Consider the following 18,455-nt stretch of genomic DNA (forward strand, 5'->3'; position numbering starts at 1 on the left):
CTCTTGTGTACAGTGTTTTTCCCAAAGGAAGAAGTTGTGCTGTTCCCATCTCAATCAGTGCATGGTGACTGAGGGTGTGTCTTGAGTAGCAGTACTATATCATATCTAAGAGCTATCGATTGGCATAAATACACCGACTCTCTCTAGTGACCACATGAATAATTAATAGGACACTGGATCTGAGGCCACTCTTTATCATACGCAGAAATGCATACACAGATCTGAAAAACACGCGCACACACACACAACACCGTCAGCTGAGGAAAATGTTAATTTGGAGTTAGCTCATAGTTCTACGACATAGTTTTTGTGTCTAAACTTTTGCTCTTGTGTGTGTCTGCTTTGTGTGTATGTTTATGCGATCACTGTCTTACTGCTTCAGGCTTCTTGTCCCTTTTTTTTTTATATCTGTGGTAAATCATTAATCATAAGGGAACCAACTCAAGTACCATATTTCCCATGGGGCAGACTCTGGGAGTAGCTTGAGAAAAGTAGCGAGAGAAGCAGAGAGAGAGAGGAAGGAGAGAGAGAGAAGGAAAAGGGTTACTAAGAAAGTAAAAGAGGTGGAAAAGGGGAGTAGAAAGCAGCACATGAGGAAGCTCTACTCATACTGGCCAAGTCACCATTCTTGAACAAAGTTTTTGATCAGGCAGTTGTATGTGTGCCAAGGCTGGCATAGGGTGCCCTGTCTGTCCTTTACCGCTGAGGCCCTTTGTGCCTCTGTGGCTGGCTAGCGCCTGTAGCCAGGACTCTCCGGATGCAGCGTCCCCCCAGGAGAAAAGACGCTTTTCCACCGTGCTCCTACGGCCCAGCCAACAGGAACACACACAGTCACCAGCACAGCACATAGGCACCCATTACCTTAAAGGCTGACAGGAAGGAGGAAAGAGAGCAGAAACCCTCTGAGAATTACTACTCCCTTTATTTTCCTTTCATTTCTTTCTCGTTTTCTTTCTCTCATTTTTACACCTACACACCCACATCCCCTTTTTTTTCTCTCAGTGTTCTCTCAGGTCTTTTGGGGATTGTGCCAGTGGACTTTGCTCCCCTATGATGAATGATTTACCTAAAAATACTGTCTGTATGTGAGCACACAGCATCCAGGTGGAGGAACTTACCTGCACAGTGAGAAATCAAACTACTTTTAGGCCACTTTTCTATTCCGCTGTCTGCAGGTTAACCGCGGCATTGAATATGCGTGCGTGTGTGTGTTAGCGTGGTAATATACAGCCTTTCTGGGACAAGTGACGCGTAGCTTGATTAAATCCATGACCTTCACCAGCAGCACAAGCAATCAGCAGGCGAACACATGCGTTCGCACACACACACACGCTGCATACTTAACACCTTCTCACACAGGAGCGCTTGGTGCAATCAGCACCTGGTGGAATCGGTCGCACCATTGATCCAACCTGTTCATAGCTGCATGTATACATATCCACACAAACGTGCACATACACACGCCAGGCGCCTATCAAATTGCATTTGAGACACCCTCATTTTCCTTACATAGAGTTTTGTACACTGTAATACTATTTACCACCGTGGCAGAAAAAGCCTCACAATAACGGGAATACCAGGACTATGAATGTATAAATAAATACATGCGTAATCTATATTCAGATTACCAAAGGGAAAGTCAGGAATTCTATTTTCCTGCCTAGGATGCAAAAGGGAAATCATTCACGTCCCCAGTCTATTACAGTAGGTTGCTCCTGTTGAGCGGTATCACGGTTTTCCCTCCCCAGTTTTATGACTCCACATAATGACTAATGTGCAGCTACTGTAACAGCTCTACCAGTAGTCATATTATATTATTGTAACTATTGCTGTGACTGCGGCTGTATATATTTTTGAGCCCTCGGTTGCCCGAAGATCTAATGCTTATATAACAGGAATGACAGTTGATCTGCTGTTGAACTGTGTTATTGTATCGTACAACTCTGTTGTTACACCAGTCTTTTGGCCTCATGTGAAAGGCGCTCACGTAGACCTATTGTCACAACATATTAAATCAGACTTTGTTTTCCTGTTCTTTGCCACGAGCGCTGCATGGCACATTCTGTGACCCACCTGTATCTGTAGTATCTATCTTTTGCAAAAAACAAAGAAGAAAAGAAAAATCTTTTACTGCATTGTTTGTATTTTTTGGTACGTGTTATAGAATTGTAACCATCTTATCTGAACGAGCAATTATATTGATCTTTAAATGAGATATAAGACAATTTCTACTGCAAAAGGCCAAAAAAGTATGTATTAAGAAGTCTCAAAGAGATCGTTTTTAAGCTCCAATCGTACCATTTGCTTTTATTTTCACATGTTTTTGCACTGACACTGAAACTGCTTGGTTACATTTAGGCAAAGCAATTACTTGGTTGAGAGGAAAAAAATGTGATTTGTGTTCATTTGGTCTATGTTAGGAAGCAGAATGTAGTTTTAGTTAAGAGTGGCAACACCAGCACACATGTTACTTTGCAGTTACACACTTGACCATCCTTATGTTTAAAACATAATAACTAAGAGTCAAAATAAGAACTTAGACAAAAAATAACCATTTTTGGAGAAGGGTACACAGCAAATCCAGCATGTCCAAATTAACACTGTTGGATTTGATTTCAACACTATTAAAGTGTCTATATGGGTCCACACCAGAGAGTGTTAATTTAACTCTTTTTGGAGAGTTGGTACGTTAACTCTGATTTAGTGTTAAACACCAAATCTGTCTGGAGTTGATAATTTAACACTTGGTGTTAAGAGTTTATATATTAACTCTCAAAGAGTATTTTAGTTTAACTACGTAAGAGTTATCTTCTAATTCATTCTAAAAAGCGGGAATTTTACTGTTCTGAACTTCAAGAAATTTCTTTTGGAAATAAACATTTACTAAAAAGATGCAATGGTTTTTGAAAAACATTTATTCTGAACTGTGCACCACAATTTCAAAACATTTTCTGAAAGATGTAACAGTATACATGTTCTCACTTTCATTAGTATTTTGTTTATCAAAAGGTCTGACATGGTAAATGCAAATAACAGCATTCTCATCACTTATTTCTTTAATACAATATGCATGTCCTTCATTCATCCCTTTGTGGAACTTCAACGCACTTCTGCTCTCCCCCATATTCCATCTTCACAAGCATATCCTGTGTGGAGATTGAATAAAAATTAGTTGACACTAATTAATGGCACAAATAATCCAGTAAACAATTGCAGCACAGTAAAAAAAAAAAAGGAATCCTCTTTGAGCCATTACTTGTGTAAAGTATTTTCCCAAAAGACAAGGACTCAGGCAACAGGTAATACTGAACTAAATGTAAAACCTCAACCTTTTTCATTTTTACCTAAACCGTGTGCACAAAACTCTGGAGGGATCTATGCTAACGTAGAATCGAGTCAGGACGTCTGCTACTGCTGTTTGCTCGTTTTTTTTTGTTTTTTTTTTAATGGGAAATCGTTTTCAGGCTTCAAGTAGCACCATTATACCAACATTTCACATTCTAGACATTGTTTTAGGTGTATATTAGACCAAAAGTTTGACTGAAAATTCACATGCAAGCTTTTTTCAAGGCTGTGGTATTTGCCCGCAAACAATACCTTTCAGCTAGCTAAAACAGAATATTATGCTATCAGCGAGCAACATGGCTAATGCCTTTCACACAGCTTTGTCTCAACTCCAAAGAGCCACAGAAGTAAAAGCTCATAATAATAATTGAAACAATCTTTGAAAAAAATGACTTACCAAGCATGGCAAACAACTCAAATATGTAGAGCAAAATGTTCTGAAACGGCTTCACTTCAGCTTCGATTGGAGCCGTGCTGGGGGCGGAGTCTGTGAATTTACTCTGTTGGTGTCATAGCCCCTCTAGGAGTTCAGAGTTAAGAGGTCAAGAGTTAGTGTTTCCATTGTAACACCTCCAGATTTGACAGAGAAACACTCATTTTTAACACTCGATTTTAACTACTATCATTTTACACCTCAGAGTTACATTAAAAGAATGTGACTCTGCTTAGAGTAAAATTAACTCTACTTTTGCAAGGAGACTATTAACACCAAAAAATTTAACACTTTTGAATTTGCTGTGTAGGACACTTGTAAGTTTTTCTCTGACTTCTCTTTATTATGTGCAGGCTTCAAGTATAATTCTGTATACTTTCTGTATTATTTATGTTTTTAAATTATGATAGCAATATTAACTTAAAAGTAAGATTTGGGGACTTGACAACAGATGAGACACGTGCAGACATAAATTCAGATTGTTTGGGTTTTTTTGATCGAGAGATAAAAACAAAAGTAGTCATCTGATTGTGTGTATTTCTTGTTTCTCTAGCAACACAGCTTTGTTCTAAGAGCTCAGCAGTTTCTTTGGCCTGTACAATGTCACAGTAAGTGACAGTATTATGTCCAAATCAGCCAAATTTAGACAATCACATTGTAGCAAGGCAGGGATTTCTGCTGCAATTGCAACTACTAGCTTTTATCATCACATTACAAACAACAATATAGTAAATTGGTGTTTAAGTGTTCACAACAAAAGTGTTTGGCAACACTTTTCTTTATGGTTAATAAATGCTGACTGTGTATTGTGTTTGTTGCAATGGTACAACTTCTTATTCCATATTCATCTTCTTTCCTCGCTCCAGCATGCAGACCTGGCACCTACAAAGCTTCAGCTACAGATGCCTACTGCACCAAATGCCCCCCTCACAGCTCCTCCCCACAGGAACAAGCCACAGAGTGCATTTGTGAGAAAGGTTTCTACCGTGCTGAGAACGACCCTCGCTCAATGGCTTGCACACGTGAGTGATTCAAACACTGTCAGAAAGTTGAAGCCATCACAGTCACAATATTCACTACAGTTCACTATAGTGAAATTATTGTTGGGCTATGAAATTATTTAGTTACTTTTCATTTAATCAGTTTGCCATGGATACAATTGCTGCAAGAACAGCACACAGATACGTGGTTCAAATGCTCTCTCTTTCGGTTTCAGTTCTCTCTTACGCGTAGACACACACACACACACATACAGCCAGAGAGTTTGGGCTACATAGTCATGGAAAGACACAGAGAGGACGCAAAAAGATGGGGGATGATTGAGTGTGCAGGAGAAACAGAAACAGATAGATTAAGATAGACGGAGGGAAGTGGAGGCGGGAAAGGACATTGTCATGGCAGAGGAGAGAGACGGAACTTGAGAAATATTGAGGAACGCGTGCACACACACACACACACACACACACACACACACACACAAGCATGCACACGCATACTCAAACCCATTATCAGGTTATGGTAGATTACACTCATTAATCGTTGTAGCAGGTGAGATGTGACAGGTGTTATCAGCTGGAAATGAGTAACGGTTTGTTCAAATATGTATGGGCAGACACGCGCACGCCATCTCTCTTGAATGGTGAAGAGCACTATGGAGGATTGAGGAAGGAAAATGAGAAAATAAGGAGAAACGGTGAGAGAGTTAGTCATGGAAAGATGGAGAGTGACACTCGAGACATAAGAAAAGAATAGAACAGTGGGGGAAATCGTTGAGTATCAGAGGCATATAATCTAAGTGTCATAAAAGACCGATCAGTACCAACGGTGATGATGGACAGTTAAGTGCAGCCAAGGGAAGTGAGGATGGAGAAAAGAAAAAAAAGACAGAATTAGAATAAGTCAGCACACTCTCTTAGAAGATTTATAACCAACGGCCTCAATTATACGTAGTAGGGGCTCCGTCGCATGCTGCCGGGTCTCAGCACTGGGAGGGCCAGTCAAGAAAGTCTCAAGCTCTGCTGGTCCCCTCCTGGGGCTCACGGCTCAGCCAGGACCCTGATGAGATGTCAGCATGGAATGTGCTGCCAAATTCCATATGGTTGAAATACTGGCACCTTGCTGTGCTGTGGGTATCCACAGTCGGGGGTTTCTATATGAGTGGTTCTCATGCTACAGGAATAGCTTACCTTGATGATGTGTTTGTGTTTCAAGGATTCTTCAGATTCAGAACTGACCTTTCCACTGATATATCCGTGGTTATAAAAGAGTTTAATGAAATATAAAATATATTTTCCTAAGTTTGGTGTTCTGAATGTTAAACACTGGATATTATATTAATCTGTCTTTCAAGAAGAATGCACTGCATCTAAAGGTATATTGGAGGGCATTTGCGTGTAACTTTCTTTGGTTCCTTGAGAATGATTACTGACATAATAAATAAATTGATAAACTAATTATTTCAGCTGAAGCTCAGAGTGATTTTAACCACTTAAATCATAAAATGCAACTGACTTTTGAGAATTACTTTGGGCACTTTCCATAGATCATTGTCCTCTTACTATTTATTATCTGCAGAGCACTCTCAGGGTGTGAGTTAATTTCACATGGTAAAAAATCTTTGTGCAGTCAAGTATCGGCTATTTAATATTATATGAATTCTCTTTAAAGCTTTAAGATTGAAATTGGAAAGTGCAATATGATACAGTATTCTTCGATGTGACAATCTGCCAAACTCTTTCAATCACTGTCGATTTCAAAGCTAATTAACAGACTGGAAAAATATGCACCTCGTGGTTGAAGTCAATTATTAAATTTGTAATTTAATCAGCGTGATGTCTGTTCTTTATAGAAATCGCAATTCATTTGGTAATGAGCATGAAGACGATGCACACTGAAAGACTGGATATTTCAAAAAATAATATTTGTCTGTATTTCAAGGAGGGGCTCTGATAAAGACAGTTTTATGCCATGCTTCTCACCAATTAAAAGCTAGAATAGCTTGGATTAATTAGCAGGGTGCCACATGTATTGTAATACTATTTTATAGATGACTATATATTTGGATGTGCATTATTAAATCCAGTTGTAACCTGTGAGATTTTGGGCGTTTGTAGTCCTTTTTAAGCAACATTTGAAGGCAGTGACAATGATGGTTAACCAATGCTGTGCACAGTTTCACCAAGGTTTCCATTTAGAAACCTTTACACTAGATTTAGTGTTGTTAAAGCAGTTTAAAAGGAACTTTAAAAAAATGTAATAAATAAATAATGAATAGTAAAAAGATACAGAAACTGATCAGAGCCTTTGTATTCTCTCAGGTCCTCCATCTGCTCCTGAGAATCCCATCTCAACTGTGAATGAAACCTGCGTCACCTTGGAGTGGGCACCACCCAGAGACACCGGAGGCAGAGGAGACATCATCTACAACCTCAATTGCACAAAGTGCTCTGGTGATGGCAAGAAGTGCACAAAATGCGGTAGCAACGTCCATTTTGTTCCCAGGAACTTTGGTCTGTCATCAACAACCGTGTTGGTTACCGACTTGGAGCCAGACTCCAACTACAGCTTCACAATTGAGAGTGAGAATGGAGTGTCGGCCTTAAGTCCAACACCCAAGGGAAAAGTCGTGATAAATGTCACAACATCGCAGACAGGTGAGAACATGTGCACGTCCTAAACAAAGAGATCCCAATTTGCATATGAATGTATTTGTTGATGCCGGGAAGCTCTTTCACAGTATTATTTATTATGTTTCAAGACATTTGGGGATTTAATATGCAGTAAATACTTATAAAAAATATCTAAATATAAAAATATATATATAAAAAGCAACATATTATGTGGCCTGAACATTTTCTGTTTATAAATAGCATCATGCTTATGTGAGAACTATAAACATTGATGTGAAGCATCTCTAACACTCTGACTCTAAATGACATCTTTGCACCCTTGCCTGCATGTGCAATCATATTTGCATATGTCACATGCAGGGACTGCGTAACAGAAGTGTAGCAAGGTGACGATCTCTTTCAGGTCTCACACTACTGTGTATGAGAGGTGGGAGGAAGGTGAAAGGGGTGTGGGAGGTTGTTAACCTCATTAAAATCCCCACATGCCTTGATTGTCGCTCTCAACTATGCACACACATACACACACACACACACACACATGCACAAGCAAACACACTTTCAAACCGCACAAGCATCTGCTCCGATGTGTGAATGGATCGGAAGTCGTAGGGTTTGGGGTTTGCACTGATCACATGAGCAGATAACATGATAACATGAGTGTCACACATCTTGTAAGCTGTTTCATTAACACAATAAAATGTCTGACATATTGCAGTATGGGTCTTCTCGTGTCATGGTCCTGCACCAGCCTGTCTTGCAGAGCTCTACTTTCTCTTTTACTCACACTTTCTCCCTTTGTTTTTTCTATTTTCTATAGTCAGCGTAGTGTTGAAGGAAAGGCGGAGCAAGGACAGTGTGACTTTGGCCTGGCAGGGCCCAGAGAGACCCAACGGAGTGATCGTGGAATATGAGGTTATCTACTATGAGAAGGTGATAAAGACCTACACATACACTAAAATGCACAAGTGGGATAAACTGTCTTACCTAAATAAGTATTTCTCCCAAAAGGTCATTATGCACGGCTGAAAATATCTTGAGTACCCCGTAACACTACATATTTTCTAATCTTCTTGTTGTTTGTACTGCAGCCTTTGGGTATATCACTAATGACTTGTTCATTACAAACATCTACAATGCCTTTTTTCAGTTTCTCCCTTTCTATGTTTTCACTGCCTTATCACTAACGTCTCCTTTACTGTTCATGCCAAGCTAATTAACCAAACATCTGTTGAACAAACCTCGTAAAACCTGGATGAGATGATGAAATTGAGTGTGGGGGTTTTGAGCTTGTTTTTATATTCCGGCGGGGACTTAAGCCTAAATACTTACCAACGTATGGGGACTTGCGTCACAGTAAGGACAAGCATTCAAACAAGTCCCCATAGGTGCTTTTTTTAGGGTTAAAACTTTATTTTAGAAAAAGGGTTGAGAAATAGTTTGGGATTAGGAAAAAGCATTGAAATTTGATGTTCTAAGTCAGGGTAAGTGGCTTGGGATTGCATTAGATTAATGAGTGTCCTCGTGTGGACGATGGAACAAGATTGTGTGTCTGTGTGCGTGCACGCTATCTGATCATGAGTGTGTGTGGGCTGGCAGGCATTACCAGTAAAACAGTGTTAATCCGTGTTGTAAAGTGTCTTCCATTAGGTAGAGTATCAGCCTCTCTGCAGGGAATCAGCTTACTGACAGACACACTTATTCTTTATTCATCCTCCTGCACACATGTATATAAGTGCACGCACACCCACAAGGTAGTTGAGGAAGGAAGTGAAGCGGGACTAGTAACCGCATAATGCTTTGGAGTGTGGAGAGGAAAAGATTTGAGAGTTGACAGATGCTCATGTATAAATGCCACTCAATGGTCCAGCGATGAACAAATGAAAACTTAGTGAGGTGTATTTGGACCCTGGAGACATTTAAATTCAACAATTTGAGGTTTTTATTATTTTCAGACTATTTTTGTTTATTATATTATATATTATTATTTGCTCTGTATAAACCTCTTTAGAGGTTTTTGTATATTCAACCATTTTTTAAAATCCAGACTCATTTAATTTCTTGGACACTTAATATCATCTATTTTAAGTTTCTCTCCTTTTTCACTCACTGTTTCACTCTTTTTTTCTGCTCCAGAACCAACGAGAACAGAACTATACAGTTCTGAAGACTCGCTCCAACATGATGACAGTGGAAGGGCTCAAACCTGGGACCACTTATGTGTTCAGGGTCCGGGCTCGGACTGATGGGGGGTATGGGAGCTATGGTGGAGAGATTGAGCTAGAAACAAGTCACGAAGGTACAGTAAAACAAGGAATAATAGATTTTTTGTTTACTTATAGGGAATCGGATATTTCAGTTTTCCTCCCAGCTGTTTTGTCCCACTTTGTCCAGTTGATTTGTTTCTTTTTCATCTCTTTTCCTCCTACTAAATTTCCATGTGGTCAGCTGAAAATTGGAATAGCAGCCAGTCCATGTTTAATACATGCCTGTTCTTCAAATGCAGTATGCATTCTCAATATTAGAAATCTAAAAGTGCTGGTAAAAAAAAAAAAACGGGACAAAGATTACCTCTAGAGCAAAATGTACATCCATATTATATCAAGTGTACTAAGATTTGAAGTCATCCCTGCTGTTTAAATCAATCGACTGTATGGTTATGGAATATCTTACTTTCATCCGAACAGCTTCTTCAGTTCTGCTGTCAGACAGAGACACCTTGGCAGTCTCATAGGTTGTCATCTATGTATCTGAACCAGTGGCTCGAAAGTTTTGTGGAATACTTATCAGGTGAAAGGGAGACAAGCCAGTTTCACAAGGAAGGATGTGCCGTTGGATTGAAAATCTTGATTTGCACAGAACACTGGAGATATATATCCAGTCATCATTAAAGGCAAAAGCTTAATACATGACATACATGCCTTATACTTAGATTTTAATATACTAGGAATTTATACCAAAGGCAAATCCATGCCTGGTTAAGTTCAGCGGGGTTGTTCAGGCCTCATAAACAGCTTTGTGTTGCTTCTCTGTCATGTTGTTTCCAAATTCCCCGTGTTCATCCATTCTTTTTATTGTTGTTGTTGATGTTAAGGTTGGGGTCATTCATTTTCATTATCACCTTATTGTGCGTGCTAGGATTTTCTACTTTAGAGGTTGCGTAATGTGTTCTTCAACATGATCAATGATTCCAAGACAAAGTGGAGGAAAGTAGAGGGGGATACATGTGTAAATGGTTGGAACTGCACTATACGCTGTCTGGAAGGCATACGAATAGCATACATACGGATGACAGTTCAAGTAATTCAGTAATCATCCATCCATCCATCCATCTTCATCCGCTTTGTCCGGGGCCGGGTCGCGGGGGCAGCAGCCTAAGCAAAGAGGCCCAGCCACCTCCTCCAGCTTATCCGGGGGAATACCAAGGCGGTCCCAGGCCAGCCGAGAGATATAATCTCTCCAGCGTGTCCTGGGTCTGCCCCGGGGCCTCCTCCCGGTGGGACATGCCTGGAACACCTCACCCAAGAGGCGCCCACGGGGCATCCTTGTCAGATGCCCGAACCACCTCAGCTGGCTCCTTTCGATGTGGAGCAGCAGCTGCTCTACTCTGAGCCCCTCCCGGATGGCCGAACTTCTCACCCTATCTCTAAGGGAGAGGCCAGCCACCCTTCGGAGGAAGCTCATTTCTGCCGCTTGTATCCGCGATCTCGTTCTTTCGGTCACTACCCACAGCTCGTGGCCATAGGTGAGGGTAGGGACGTAGATCGACCGGTAAATTGAGAGCTTCGCTTTTACACTCAGCTCCCTCTTCACCACGAAGGACCGGTGCAGCGTCCGCATTACTGCAGCTGCAGCCCCAATCCGTCTGTCGATCTCCGGCTCCCTTCTCCCATCACTTGCGAACAAGACCCCGAGATACTTGAACTCCTCCACTTGGGGCAGGAACTCATCCCCGACCCGGAGTGGGCACTCCACCCTTTTCCGGCTGAGAACCATGGCCTCAGATTTCAGTAATCAATTAAAGTAATTATAAACTTGGTCCTGCAACAAATGCCTTTAAATTGCTCCTACTAATGCAACATATACATCTCAATATTTAGAGCGTTTATATAAAACACAAAAAATGAGAATAATTACGTAAGTTGTGCAAATTATGCATTCTTTAAGGTTGACAGTAGAGGGCAAAAAGAAATTAGAGTTTATACAAGTCTACAGGAAAATATACCTACAGTTAAATTAATTTGTATCCTCTTTAAATCTGTGTGCTATTGAGTTTATGGTTTCAATTCCTAGTATCAAATTTTAATGAATACAACAAGGTGTAAATTATCTTTTCTTGGCTGTCACCAAAATACTCCGTGGTTTATAGAATGTCAGCTGATGAATCCGCGGAAAATTCTGATCTCACTTCTTCTATGCTCAAAAGTATATAGAGCTGTTGCTGTGCCTTCAAATAAAGGTTCACAGTCTAGTTCAGTGTTCTAAAATACAGGATCTGCCTTATGCAGCTAATCCAATATCTCAGTAATCTAATTAGATCAATTCTATTGATTGTTAAAGAAGAGGTGAGTACGTGTGCACCACAAAATATAACAGGAGATCAATGCTTATCTGTACTTACCTTGGAGCTTTAATTTGCCTCTTCAACACAGGCACAAGCACACACATATATGCAGTGCATACACACTCAGTCGCACATGTCTGCCCATGCTTAGCTAAACCAGATAAATGAGGTATTTGTTTTGAGTAATGGCTCGATTGGTGTGGCGTAAAAATCGATGCATCTTTGCAGAAAGTTCTCGGAGGTAGCCTTGTTATGTGCAATGTTAACATATCCATTTGGACAGCACAGAAGAATGGGAATAGCTTTCATGTCTACTCTCATACCCTCGCAGGGAATATAGAGAGGGAGAGCGCTTTTCATCAAGGACCTTACTTACTATTCCATCCACCTCCCTTTCTTTCCTTTACTCGTTTGCGGCCCTCTCTTTTTTCAGTCTCCCTCAGCCTCTGTCTTTTACCTCTTTTTCTATTGCTATCATATTTCATTCTATCTCTATCCTCCTCCGCCACTTTCTCACTCTCACTTGTTATCTTTTTAACTCCCAGCCTTCCTTAGTATTTTCTTCTGTCAATTTTCCCCTGTAGAAAACATTGCTGACTTTTTTTCCCCAATCTCATTTATGCTTGCTTAAATAACAGTCTTCACTTTTTCTCTTTTGTAGATGTTTTGGCCATAGGGGACCCTAATCAGTCTACCATTCTGGCTGTGTCGATCGCAGGGGGAATTGTTCTCCTCATCTTCCTGGTGACTTGCTTCGTTGTCAGCGGAAGGTAGGGCCAGCAGTAAGAAGGGGTTGGCAATTACCTCCCTGTTAATATTATGTCATTTTGTCACCATTCTTAAATGTATTGGAAATAATCCCTGTAGCCAAAGCCTGGTACATCTTACTGTCTCGCTGGGCCACAGACCTTTATTGTTGTCCAACAACTATTAAAAAGCACAGTTATGAGCTACACTGTTGCTGTGGGTGACACGTTCTTTTGATGCACTGAATGTGGCGACTTTATTTGGAGTCAGTTTCACACAGTGCTGCTCAAAGGCGCACTTAAACGCAGCTGAAAATGGGCCACAATTTCAAGTTCTTTTCACAATATTTACTCCTTTGGAATAACAATTGTTGAAAAAAATCAGCTAGTTGTAAGAAATGCTTTTTTGTTATTTAAAAAAAATAAAATTATATAATATTTCTGACTAAACAGTTCCCATGTTCAGTATGAACCAGTGGGCTTGCCTGAGGAAAGATATAAAAAGAACCTAAAATATCAGAAATTTTACCCTTTAAATTGATGGGATACAGTTTTTTGGCCACTCTAACACAGCGAATGAGCTAAACTCCAGACAGCTATTTTCTCAGTTGTTCTACTTTATTGGGTCACCAACAAAAAAGATTTAGGCTGAAATTGACTGAGCTTAAATTCAGTGAGCCCTATGAACATGTGCATTCATGCACACGCAAGCTAAGCGCTCTTCATATCTCTCTGTCTGTCTCTGAGGGATTACGCATGGGTGTGCCAAAGCAGGCCCTCCAACTTTGACATTTACACAGGCGCCAAAGTCCAACTAAAGGCCGTGTTATTCTGTATGTGAAGAGCATGGACTTTCAATGATCACTCTCTTTGAAGGTTAGACTGCTGGTAATGCTCTGACTCACAGAAGGCCATAGAGGAGAAGGACGTGAGAGAAGAAGAAGAAAGGAAAGTAAAAGAATGCAGAGTGGTTGAGAGGCTAGAAGATGAAAGGATGTAAGTTAAAAGAAGGCTCTTTAGAGAGGTAGAAATGGATGAGGAGAGAGAAGTAGGGATGACAGGCATTTGTGACTCACTGTACCTGTAATTAAATGTTTATCCTGTATGAGTTCAAATTACAGGAGATTAGCCACATTTTAAGAACTCTGCTACTATGCATCCATGCAAACATGCACATGCACTCGCTTAAAAGATTAGTATTGATTCAGGTGATTGCTTATCAAGCTGAGTGCTCTATTCACTATTGAGTAAGAGGAAGGTAATCAGCAAAGAAACACAGACGCACACTGCACTCAAAGCACGTGAACAGGATCGCATCAACATTTTTTTAATCAAGAGCCTGTAATGGGATTGTCCGTCTGCAAAGAAAAACAACCTGTGCAACATTTTGTGCTTTGAACGCGACGCGATGACACAAACACACACTACCACTTGTCTAATCGGGTTTCACAGGCTGGCGAGGTGTTAACTAGGTTTTACAGAGGGGTCGATGCACTGCCATCAATTTAAGGTCTCCCTCTCTTCCTCTGTTATTCTCTCTCTCTGTATCTGTCTTTCTTTCATTTACTCACAGAGGTGTGGATGCCGGGGAGAAGGCAGTGTTGATTACTGCTTTCTATTAAACAACATCTGTACACCTGTCAAGAGTGTGTGCGCGTGTGTGTATTTGTGTGCATGTGTGCATAGGTGGAGTGCATTTGTAACTGGGGAAGGAAGCGAGGATCAAAGCCGCATCACTAGAGAGACAAGAGCGGGAGAGAGAGAGCTCAGGGGGGAGAGAGATGGACAGAAGCGAGGTAAAGGAGAGACACAAGTGGAGAATAAACATATTAGATTGGCAGTGAGAATGACAGGCTGCAGCAAAGGGGGGGAGAAGTACATTTGAAGTATGTTTGAGCCACAAGAGAGCTACATTTTCAGATGGTGTGAGAGATAGAGAGAAAGAGGAGGTGGGCTTTAAAGAGGAGGAGAGAAAAGTAGATGGAAGGAGAAGGAGAGCCAGGGGAAGAAGGCAGAGGTGCAAGGGGTAAAAGATGAAAAGGCAGATTACAAGCGAGTTTGAAAGAGTAGAGAGAGACGTGGAGTAAGACTAGGAGAGCTGATAGGTGGGCGATTGCACTTCTGTGTGCAATAAAAGTGTCGTCCTTGAGGTTTCTGAGGAATTGGGAGAACATTTTTATTTTTTCAAATGTCTCCTCGTGTTGTCCATTCTTCTCTCTTTTCACCCGTTCCATCATATCTGTCAATCAGTCAGATTCTCCCTTCTCTAATTTCACTCTCTCTGCTTCTGCTTTTCTCATTATTTTGAACGTCTTTTGGCTCCTCAGTTTTCATTTCCTGTTCTGTTCTTGATTGATTTTCCACGAGACGTGTGTGGTGCGTTTTTCTCCATAGCTCCCCAACCTTTACTCGCTGTGTAAAAAATTTCCCCCAGTAATCACTAAATTGAATGGAAGTGCAGTCAGATCGCAAGTGGGCGGCGCTAAGAACAAAATGTAAGCAACTGCAGATATGCATTTTGATCCAACTTCTTAACATGGTATGAATGCTAATGTGTCCATATGTGGCGGCTGTTTTTCATCTTATCCTGCGCCCTGACAAATGGCAGTCTCAGATGCTGAAATAAATCACACCTTTCTTCTCAAACCATTGTGTTGTCTTTTATAGCTCGTGCTAAACAAGCCTGGAACTTGGCTGGCAATAGACAGCAAATGAAGGGATGCACAGGGGCTCTTTGACATATACAGTAAGGAAGTCCTTGGAGGATCATGATGACACAGGTGCAAACGGCACTATTTCCTAACTGTACACTTCTAAACTTATTGCTAGCAATACATTTTAAAACCATGTGTAAAAAGGGTCTTACTAAGTCCAGAATGCTAACAACATTTTGAACAATGTGATCAGCGCTTCCTATCGCTCAACTATAATATAACTTTCACAGCCACAGAAGCACATACAGGCTTACTGTAGCCTTTCCTGGCTGCACGCTGAACAGCTCAGCCTCATAAACGGTTTGATTTGCAGCTATTCTATTCTGTCCTGCTCTCGTTTATTAAAGTGCAGTTATGTTATTGTTACCGCAGGAGGGAAAACATGGAAAAACATCGAAAGCTCCTCAGACACAGCGCTGCGCTGACAAATCACACCCGCTATTGCTGTGTGCGTGCCATTATTGCGAGGCGAGTACACGCGTTACGGTGTGTGTTTGTGTGCGAAAGCGTGCAAAATGCGAAGGTGCTTTTGTCCTCCTGAGGGTGCTTTGGCGTGCTGGCAGGTGCGAACGATGGGGAGCTAGAAAGCGACTGGCATAGCCATGGATTCAGCAGATGGCCTTTCACGCAGAAAACGCTCTCTCCGCTGTTCCTCACTTTCTCTCGTTCTTCTTGTTAAACATGTTACAGCTTCTGCCTCTCAGCATCGGTGTGCGTGTGTGTGTGTGTTTGTGCTTCTGCTTTGTTTGCAGTCTAATGATCCTTCGGCCTCACAACCGTCTCCTTTTCCAAACAGCCGTAGATTTTGGTTACATGCCAGGTTCCTGAATGCCTTTTTTTCTCTTTCTTTCTGTTTTCGTGTTTTTAAAGTAGGAGTTTTGGCGAGAAGTTTGCGTGAAGTTGTTCCATCTATGTCATGCCCGTTTTTTTTAAGTTGGTTCGTCTGTAGTCTGTCCATGCGTGGAGCACATCTGTTGTCAGAGCTGTAGATATCCGGCAGGGAGTCAAGGGTCACAATCTGTTAAAGCAAACGTCAAAAGAAATATGAAAAAAAGAAACCAACTCGAATCTTACTTCAAAATAAGACGTACTACTATTTACCAAAGCTGTGTTTTTTGTTATTTTTCCATTGAATTGGGATCTAATAGAAATCTGCTGATCGCCATCTTGCAGTGTTTCGAATCTTATCATCTTCATTGTTATGTATTATTCTTATTTCTGAGAAAGGAAACTTTTTTTTTAAAGCGGAGTACGGAATAACAAAAGGTGAAAGGCGGCGAGAAAGAAACACAAAGGAAAGTAAGCTGTCATAGTAGGAGAAAGACTTTTCAGTCTCACTAACAGAGAACGGTAACAGCTCTACCTCGCAAACACAATAGCATATCCTGTTGATGTGCAATCGTGTCTGTGCGTGTAAGCTCTTTTACCACCACAGCATCTGTTGTGGAGCCCAGGGTTATTCTTAAAAACTTAATGACACAAAAGAGGAGAGGAAGGATGAAAAAAACGTGAGGCATGTGCTAATGAAAACACGCTGCTGAGAGAGGAGAGAGCAGAGTGAAGACGCATTGAGAGAAGGAGGCTGAAGATCTACAACGCTGAGTGTAAAACAGCTCGAAAATGTATAAGCGTGTTGGGGGTGGGGGCTGTTTTTGTATTTCAAAGATGCCGTGAGAAAAAGATATTCAGTTTGTATTTCGAAAAAATGAAAAAGATTAGAACCCCCCCACCCCAGGAAATAGAAAAAAAAAAATAAGGGCATAAGCAACACACCTGCTATTTCCAAACGGTGAATTTGATTGAGGTTAAAATCAGCCAATGCAGCTTCCCCTGTGGGTGCTGTTGGTCTGTTTGCTCAATAATAACATTAATAATGGTTTGTTAGCCAGAAGGTTCTGTGTAAAAATCTAAAACAGGCCAGGTTTGGCGACACGCGTGTAGACATATGCAAGGGTGTCATTTGTACGTATTGCTTGGATGACGGCGCTGTCAGCGAATGCAGCTAAGCTGTAGGGTGTAGCCAAATACAGCTTTGTCTGCAGAATGCCTAGAAAGTAGCGTGCAAACAGTGCAATAACAGCAGCTAGTTGCCGCAGGTGCAAGAATGTATCAGGCAGGATCTATGCAAATGAGCAGATGTTGCAGTGGGACAGATCAAATGCCCTATAAACATCTGAAAAACCTCAAAAACTGTTTTCATCCAGGGTTTTATGGTGCATTTAAAAGCTTTTATCCACTACACACACACTTATATAAGCGCACATATTACGAACATGACCTAATCAAGTTGCGTCGGTGTAGTAACATCATTAGGGAAATTAGTTTCACACGGATCTCGCTGCAAATACAAAATGCACTTCACTTAATGATACAGATGACATGCTTCTCCCTCTCTTTTTGCATCCTGTACAATTTGACCTTTCACCGTGCTGTTAAAGATTCTTCTACATTACACCCATTACCAAAGCACGGCTTCAGACCACACTGCTAGGATTCCCTCACGTCCTACCTTTTCTTTCCCCTACCTTCTTTTTCCTTTCCTTCTTCGACTCCACTCTCTTTAATGAGAGACACCGGAATGAAATGTTTCCAAACAGGGTGTTAATGAAACATAGACAGATTTATTAGTCATAACTCTTCAGCTAATCATTTCCCCTTCCTAATAATTAGCCCGAGCTGAGTAAATCTTTTTACACTGTGGTCAGAGAGTGCTGAGCTGGTGCCAGACGCAGCCAAGATGGAGAGTGAAAAGAGCCAGAAGAAGAAATCGTACTCGCTCGTTCTGTTCATCGACGCTCAGTAACTTTTAAAAATCAGTCTGTCTTTGTTTGTTTGTTTTTTTGATTCCATGCTGCTTTGACTCAATTAATTATCCACAATCACCTCAGTGTTTGTCGCCGCTCAAGCTTTCAGGTTTTCGGTTTTGCTGCGAAAATAATGAGAGTGAATTTAATCCATTGATTTCATTCCCAGTAATTATTTTTTATTTAATAGCTTGATATTAAATGGAATCACCATTATCACGAG

At 40.9% G+C, this 18,455-nt stretch overlaps 1 protein-coding gene and 1 long non-coding RNA gene across 4 annotated transcripts in view; one reads left to right on the top strand and one right to left on the bottom strand.

The window, feature by feature from the left end:
* LOC309694043 (ephrin type-A receptor 3-like) overlaps window positions 1-18,455 on the top strand; it is an 82,564-nt gene that overhangs the window by 36,055 nt on the left and 28,054 nt on the right. For all 3 annotated transcript variants that reach the window (XM_082513760.1, XM_082513761.1, XM_082513762.1), the window contains exons 6-10: window positions 4,645-4,800; window positions 7,096-7,431; window positions 8,225-8,337; window positions 9,541-9,703; window positions 12,630-12,738. In XM_082513760.1, coding sequence (XP_082369886.1) covers window positions 4,645-4,800; window positions 7,096-7,431; window positions 8,225-8,337; window positions 9,541-9,703; window positions 12,630-12,738 — 877 coding nt within the window. The remainder of the gene's footprint in view (window positions 1-4,644; window positions 4,801-7,095; window positions 7,432-8,224; window positions 8,338-9,540; window positions 9,704-12,629; window positions 12,739-18,455) is intronic.
* Window positions 2,898-4,082, bottom strand: LOC309694045. Its single transcript, XR_014272781.1, has 2 exons — window positions 3,743-4,082; window positions 2,898-3,146 (listed from the first exon to the last, which is right to left on the bottom strand). It is a non-coding gene; the product is annotated as an uncharacterized lncRNA (long non-coding RNA).

This window comes from Aulonocara stuartgranti, assembly GCF_965226115.1.
Source record: "Aulonocara stuartgranti genome assembly, chromosome: 18".
NCBI lineage: Eukaryota > Metazoa > Chordata > Actinopteri > Cichliformes > Cichlidae > Aulonocara > Aulonocara stuartgranti.